The 8,031-nt window shown below is 43.5% G+C and overlaps 1 protein-coding gene across 1 annotated transcript in view; it reads left to right on the top strand.

The window, feature by feature from the left end:
• The first annotated feature begins 4,462 nt into the window (after positions 1-4,462).
• Positions 4,463-8,031, top strand: part of SLC39A8 (solute carrier family 39 member 8) — a 64,860-nt gene continuing 61,291 nt past the window's right edge. The window contains exon 1 of the mRNA XM_036764348.1: positions 4,463-4,875. Coding sequence (XP_036620243.1) covers positions 4,648-4,875 — 228 coding nt within the window. The 5' untranslated portion in view covers positions 4,463-4,647. The remainder of the gene's footprint in view (positions 4,876-8,031) is intronic.

The raw sequence follows: 8,031 nt of genomic DNA, 5'->3' as shown, positions 1-8,031 counted from the left end.
GTATTATAGACAAGTAGAAAATACTACATTTTCAACTACAATACATTCTTATTGATTGACTACTCCATATTTCTTTTTTTATGTTGTTTTTAGTCATTTGTCAGTCATGTCCAACTCTCTGTGACCCAATTTGGGGTTTTCTTGGTGAAGATACTGGAGTAGTTTTCCATTTCCTTCTCCAGCTCATTTTACATTTATTATTATTAATTTATATTAATTAATTATGTATTAAATTTAGTGAGGAAACTGAGGCAAACAGGATTAAGTGACTTTCCCAGGGTCACAATCTAGTAAATGTCTGAGGCGAGATTTGAACTTAAGAAGATGAATCTTCCTGACTCCAGGCCCAGAATTCTATCTATTGGGTCACTTAGCTGCCTGTCTTTAAGGATAATACTAATAACTCACATTTATGGAGCATAGCAATAATCATTTTTAGATAGTCTTTGAGGGTTGTTGTGGCTAATATATATTAATTACGCAGTGGCTGATAATCTGATGATTCTGACCTTTTCCAAATTTAGCTTGACTCATTCTCAGACATTAGATACACAGCTCTTCTCTTTGCTATACCTTTGTGTTTATAATGTTAAAAGAAGCAAACCAACAAAAAAAACAAAACAGGGACCCTTTCACCATAAAATTAAAACCAATATCAAGAATGTTTTTTGCTTCCTTGGATTATAAATCCAGTATTATAAATCCTGTATTGGTTTGGAGGGTTGTGTATAATACTGGGAGGCGGGGGGAGTATGTGATTATGGTGAATGTTGTGAAATATTTCCATTTCTTCTTACTTAGCATTTATAAAGTACTCCTATCAATGCAGTACCCCAAACTAATTATGAAAGCATTTCTCATAACTCTCTCAAGAATGTCAGTGTCATCAGCTGTCATTTTCATTAGGAAGCCTATGATTAACTTAGTCAGAAGGGTATTATTTCTGAGACACAGACTCTAATCTTTCTTTTGAAGCTGTCTGTTCCGTAACATCCTGAATTTAAATCATCCAAGTGATAATGTCTTTGAGTGGCTTTTCCCCTTTCCTTTAGGTGTTTCATAGGCTACTTCCATTGGCCTCCTAGTGAAATCACACTAATAATATGTTATATTTGAATATTCATTCCTTTTCAGTTTACAAAGCACTTTTACATCCATCTTTTCATTTGTTCATTACAACCCTGTAAGGTAGATGAGATAATATTCTTATCTGACATAGGAGAAAAGGAGGTCTGCTTTAACAGAGAGTTCATGTTCATAGCCTGTATATGGGATCTTCCCTGGTAAATACTATTTAATATTTATGTATTGGAGTTGAAAGGCTGGACCTGGGATCAACCATTTAGGTCTTTGGACTCTAGGAAAAGTGCTTTATAGATCTGTAGACACTGGCAAAACCTGGTGACCAGCCAGAGCCTTGGTTTTCATATCTGTAAAATACAAATAATATACTTGAACTAACTACTTAATGGAAGTGTTGGGAGGAAAGCATTCTATAAATCTTAAATTGCTTATTAAGTGTATGTTGCCCTGATTATTATCCTTTGACATTCTGAAGTTTTCTTTTCCACTTGCCTAGGCAAGCAATAACTTTATTTGGGTAGGTCACAAAGCATTATGACTATTTTATTCTGCTCTCACTGATTTTGAGGTCAGCAGATTGATGACTCTGTCTCTAGTACATGTACACACAAATGATTTATAACTATTCCACACTAATCCACAATTTAGATATTATTTTGAGGCAATGTCATGTTAGTAGATAGCTGGCCTTAGAATTAGGGAGGCGAGAGTTCAAACCCAATATCTGATCCGTACTTGAGCAAGTCTTAACCTTCCAGGCAACTCTGTTAAGAGTGAAAGTTGAAAAGCAGGTACTCGATGGTGAAGGCAATTTCCTTACTAGGGAATTCTTCCTATCAATGATATCCCAGGATTGTGGGGCCCATTCATAATGGTTGGAAATGCAAATTATTTTATAAATTAGTAGCAATAAGATGCATAATAGAGTAGTTCTTGGAAACTAACTTGGTGAGTGTTGATGGTCTCTCTGGTGTTACCAGATTTCCAAGAAATGCCTTGAGACAGAGATAGAATTCATACATTTACATAGGTAAAGAAAGAAATTTATATAAAATTGACATTGAAAACTTAATAAGACAGCAATGGATGAAGTCTTAGACATCTTGCTTCTTTTAGCTTTTAGTTTTGTTCCAGATTTACTCTATGCTCATTTGTCCTGTTAATTAATTTCTTTCCCTTGGTACAGTGGAGAAAACAATGGCTCTGGAGTCAGAAGACCTGGGTTCAAATCTGCTCTCCCCCCATCCCCACTTAGTTGATATTTGGTCTGACTGTAGGCAATTCACTTAATCTCTGTGTCTCAGTTTCCAAATCTATAAAAGGAAGAGTCGGACTAGATAGCTTCTGAGGTCTCTTCCAGGTCTACATCTGAGCTCCTATGAGCTAGTACAAATGAGGCTCATTCCCAACTTCAAAACAGTCTTAGAATAGAAAAGAATCTTTGAGGTCATCAAAGCCCACGAATTGCAGGAATTCCCAATATATTTTCAGTTGGTGGGTGCTTGAACACTTTCAGAAGGATAATGAGATAATGGATTACATTATTGCAGAGCTGGAATTGTTCTTTCAACCTATATAATCCATGTAACTCCTATTCCCCCTCTTTCTCACCCTGGATCTACATAGACTAATTCAATTCCTCTTCCATCGAATTGCGTTCCAAAAAACTGAAACCAAATGTTTCGCTCCCTGAAGTCTCCTTTCCTCCTTGGTAAACACAATTTCCAATCCTTCCACTTTGTGAGCTTCTTCCAGACCCTTCACCAGTCTTGATAGCAGCCCTCTCCTGGATGCGATTCAACATTACCAGTAGTGCTCTTCAAACGGAGCTAGTTTGTTTTGTTTGCCACAGTGCCCTGAGCTTCGCAGACGAAAGGCAGCTCTAGACTCCGGAGTCGTTATTATTGCTATTATGACCATTCCTGGGAGTGCAACAATATGTAATGGTTTCATTTTATCAGAGACAATTAAGCTATCTTATCCAACTCGTTTACCATCACCCACTCCTGCTGCACATGGTTGATAGTTGTTGTTTTTTTTTTTTTTTTGACCTCACACCCAAGTCAGCTTTTCTGGAAGTCCCAGCCTGCAAAATAAACATCTATTCTGTGCACGGATAACCCCTGCGGTGTCAGGAAGGGCCAGTCTGGATAACGCTGGCTCAGCTAGCCCGACCCCAGGCTGCCGCTTTACTTTCCTCTTTCTCCTTGGATTTCGAAAATAATATATTAAAAAAAACAAAACAAAACCCTAAAAGGCAGTTCCTGCCAAGTTCTCAAACAACGGCTGACACCCCAGGTTCGATTTTTGGACACTCGTTTCTCTCAAGGATCGAGGGCGTGGAAAACAACAGCAAAAAAGGAGGGTCAGGTGCCCTGACACAGATGTGAGTCCTCTAGGGCAAATTAATCCCTGGAACTGGGGGCGGTGACCAGGATAAGACCGGGAGGAGGGGAGGGAGAGAGAGGAAAGTGAAGTTGGACGCCAGGCGCAGCTGGATTGCGGTCGCTCTGCGCCCCCGCGCGGGTCCCTGCACGCTTCACTTGGCCGGAGAAGCCGAACGCCGGCCTGCTCGGCAGCCACCCCGGCAGTCACCCCGGCAGTTTCGAGCCGAGCCCAAGGCCCCTCCTTCCCCTTCCCTTTATCTGGTAAAGGGCGAAGCATCTGTTCTCTGGAGTTTCTCAGTAGAAAGACACCAAGTAGATGGAGAGAGAAACAAAGAAAGACCGAGAGGGAGGGAGAGAGAGTGCGAGAGGGAAAGAGGCGAGGCAAGGCGTGGAGGGGGTAAACGCACGTGTCAAAGAGGAAACGGGGAGAGAAGTCTCTGGGCACAGATTCTCCCCGGCCTTTACTCCCCTAGAGAGGAGTCGCTCCAGGGCTCCTAGCTTCTAGTCTCGGGAAGTAAAAAGAAACAAAGGAAGTGTGTGCGAGGGGGAGGGAGGACAGGCGAAGTTGGCTGATGTAGGGTGGTTGTTGTTTTTGGAAGCCCTGGGCAAGGCTGACCCCGTGTTCCTCCGCAAATCCTGTTCCAGAGGCGGTGTGGAAGAGCGGTGCCTTTGGCCAGCTCGGGTTTCGGAGCCTAAGGTGGTCTGGCGGCCGGTTCCCTGGTCCCTGGGCGCTGTGGTGGAGTGGGCAGGGTGCTGGGGAGGCTGACCCCAAAAGCCGCGTTTATCTCTCATTAACCTCTTTGTCCTCCTTATCGCAGGCGCACCCGGAGGAGCAGGGGCCCCGACCTGCCGCTGCCTATCGCTTCCTCCCTACTGGACGCTCGGTTCAATGCCGGCCAGCCCTGGGACGGCCCAGGAGGAGGGGACTCTAGCTTTGGCTTTCGCAGAGGGGAGCTGCTGGTGACCCCACGCTCGCTCGGCACCGAGGCGCGGTAAGACTAGGCGGGGCCGGCCGGAGGCTCCGCGGCGTGGGACTGAACACGTAGCTCGGCTCCAGGGAGCCGAGGCAGCGGCGGACTCGGGGTGCCCGGAACGCTGCAGCCCCTTGGGCGGGCTGAGTGAGTGGTGCGTGGCGCGCACGTGGGGAGCCCTGGAGCGTGCAGCCTCGCGCTCTGCCATGGGGGGCCCGGTCCATGTCGTAGCGGCGCTCCTGCTGCTAGCAGCGATGGGGGGCTTCGGGGGAGCGGTCGGCTCCATGTTACACTTCACCGAGGATCTGCTGACCGTGTTCGGGGAGAACCGGAGCCTGTCCGTGGCTCAAGTGGGTCACCTGCTGGATGATCTGGGCGCTGCGTCCAAGAACCCGGTCGAGAAGCTCCAGCACTTGGATTTGCACTATAACCAGGTAGGCTGTGTGACAGTGGCTGTCTGACCCAGGCTTTCGCTTCCTCCTCCTCCTCCCCGGGCCTCATTCTCTTTCCTCTCCCAGCCACCTCCGGGCCCCGTGGCAGCTCAGAGGTGCCTGTCCTGTCCACCCTGGCTGCCGCTTCCTCATTTCTTCCTCTGCTTGTCCTGCCAGGTGCAAGACGCAGACATTTGATCAGAGGAAACAAGTAGACGCTGGCCTTAAGATCTGCAGTTTCACCGCCTAACTTAAAAAAAAAATAAAATAAAAGCAAGACCAGTTTGTCTTAAGCGGACTCCACAAGGTCAGGGCTGGAGCAGGTCACAGTTTTTATGCCCGCGGTGCAGAACGGTGGATCAAAACCTATTGTATGGGAGGCATCTTCAGAAAGAGGGGAAAGTACTTTCATAGTTCTCCAGCAGTTAACAAGACCTTAGGAGTTCGGTCAATACTATCCAAAAGATCGCAGCTTATCCACTTCTTAGAAATCTGTCTAGAACAGCTCTCGTTTCCCTGGGGATAGTGATTTCATTGATGCTGGGAACTCTCCTATGAGGCAATTCCTTTTACCCAGAACTTAAGTGCAGTACTTGTCACATCCTAAGTGTTTAATAAATGCTTATTGAGTTGGTTTTTCTTACCCATCTTATCCCAGAGAAGGCCAACATCTCTGCAAATTTTAATCTTAGTGACTTGAGGGCACTGAAAAATTGAAAGACTTGTCCAGTGTCAAACACCTAGGCCTTCCTGGCTTCATTCAGCTATAATAAAAATTCTGGCCTTAATATAAAGGCTGCCAATAACTGACAAACTCAGTTTGCATACATGATTTATTTTAACCCTCTCGACTACTCAGGGAGGTAAGTACCAGATATTGTCATATCTTGTTTACAAATGTGGAAAGAAAGACTTAGTTAAGTGTCTTGTTGAGATCAACATAGTGAATGGGTATCAGATGAAGGATTTGAACTCTGGTCTCTAAAACTCCAAAACTATAATTCTTTCTGCTCCTTGGAATGATATGGATCAGTGTTCCTCTGAATTCTGAAGGAAGCAGAATTTGCTCTTAGCTTACATTTTTTTTACCCCCTTGTTTTATAATTCTTTCAATTCAGTGCCATGGCTATCTAGGAGTCTTCACATAGTTCCTTGGCCATTCAGTGGCCATTTACTTGCAGTTGGGGTCTACACTTTCCTACCCACATAAAAACTCAGTTTGTTTTGTTCAATGCCAAGATCCCTTTTCCTATGACCATAGGTGGTAGTGGGTTAATCAGATAAACTGATTCTTGCTAATGTGTTTCCTTGTCAAGCTAGTTCTATGCTCATTTAGAATAGAATTAACCCAACCTTGAGTCCTGTGACTGATTAGAGAAGGGGGAGAATTTTTTTTCTTTTTTTGGTTATGGCACACTTGTTTTACACCATCACTTGAACTAGAGATAGTGGGTTCTGGTAATAATGTATTTATGGATGGTTCTACTTTGGTGTTTGAGATACCACCATTTAGGTCTGATCATGTCATCTCCCTTTTTTCCTCTCAATAAGCTTCAGTGGCTCCCTATCACCTTAAGGATCAAAAATAAAATCTTCTCTTTGATATTCAAAGCCCTTTGTTACCTTCTCCCTGCTCTTTAATCCACTAACACTGGCCTCCTTGGTGTTCTTCAAACAAAACACCCCATCCCCCAATTTAAGACAGTTTCACTGGCTGGGCTCCTCCTCATCTCTCCCTCTTGGCTTCCTTCATTCTTTTTCTTCTCCCTCCCTGAGTTGTGTCTAACTCTTTGTGACCCCATTTAGGGTTTTCTTGGAAAAGATAGTGGAGTGGTTTGCCATTTGGTTCTCCAGATGAGGAGACTGAGGCAAACAGGGTAACACAGCTAGGAAGTGTCTGAAGTCAGATCTGACCTTGGGAAGATGAATCTCCCTGACTCCAAGCCAACCAGTCAATCCACTGTGCCACCTAGTCCTAGCTAAAATTCCACCTTCTACAGGAAAGCTCTTCCTGATCACTCTTTATTCTAATTCCTTTCCTCTGATTTTCTCTAATTTATTCTCTCTCTCTCTATGTGTGTGTGTGTATATATATATATATATATATATATATATATATATATAATCTTCTTTGTACATCTGTGTTGCTTGTTGTCTCACCCATTAAACTGTGAACTCCTTGAGAACCTGCACTGTTGTCTTTCTTTGTGTCCCCAGGACTCCACATAGCACCATAGTAGGCCCTTAATAAATGTTGATTGGCTGACCAAAAAAAAAAAAGCAAAACCCAATACTGTTTCATTTATAGTCTACATCTTACCAAGGACTTCAAACCACTTAGAAACTGGCCCTCCCCTTTCCTTCTGGCCCCAAAGGGGGAAAATATGTGGAATGTTTGCTATAAATAACAAATGGAAATTTATTAGTGGTTTGCCTCCCTGCTGGGGGTAAGGGTGACTCAAATGGGTAGATTGTGCCTTGTGTTGATACCTGGCCCCATTCTACTGATTTAAACATCTAAAGGACCTTTGTTATATTCTTCCTAGGTATTTGAGGGTTGTGGGAAAAGAAAACAAAATCTTGAGAGACAGGAGCATCATTTTTCACATTTCCAGACTTGACAACAAACCTTGACAAAGAAACCACCAATTAAGTGAACAAGTCACTTATCTGAGAAGTGTTTACTTAGCAATAGTCTATTAATTTGGGATTATTGATTTTATTTTGTAGGGAACGACATGCAGAGACAGCTTGGGGGTAGTTTGGGGTTAGAAAGCTGGTCTTGGAACTGGAAAGATTAGGGTTCAAGTATGACCTGGGCAAGTCATCACATCCAGGGGTATAAGATTGCCTTAGGTTGAAGCTCCTGGGAACCTCTTAGAGACAGCAATTGACTTGCTGCTTGCCTGGCCTTTCCCTGAGGTGAGAGGTGGCCCAAGAGGACCTTTCTTTTTGTTCCTTCTGGGCCTTACATGCAGGCCTAGTCCAGCTGAAGGTTGAGATCTTACTCTGAAAATATACCTTCCAAATGCATAAAATTTTTTTCAAATATACTTTTTTAAAAAAGTTTCTGTAAAGTCTTTATATTTTTATGTGCTGTTAATAGTTGCTTTTCTAGAATTCCAAAGGAAATAATTTCCCAATTGGTAAAAACATGCT

Source organism: Trichosurus vulpecula, chromosome 6, assembly GCF_011100635.1.
Source record: "Trichosurus vulpecula isolate mTriVul1 chromosome 6, mTriVul1.pri, whole genome shotgun sequence".
Lineage (NCBI taxonomy): Eukaryota > Metazoa > Chordata > Mammalia > Diprotodontia > Phalangeridae > Trichosurus > Trichosurus vulpecula.
The sequence above is the reverse complement of the archived record's forward strand: the minus strand, read 5'-3'. Positions and strand labels throughout refer to the sequence as shown.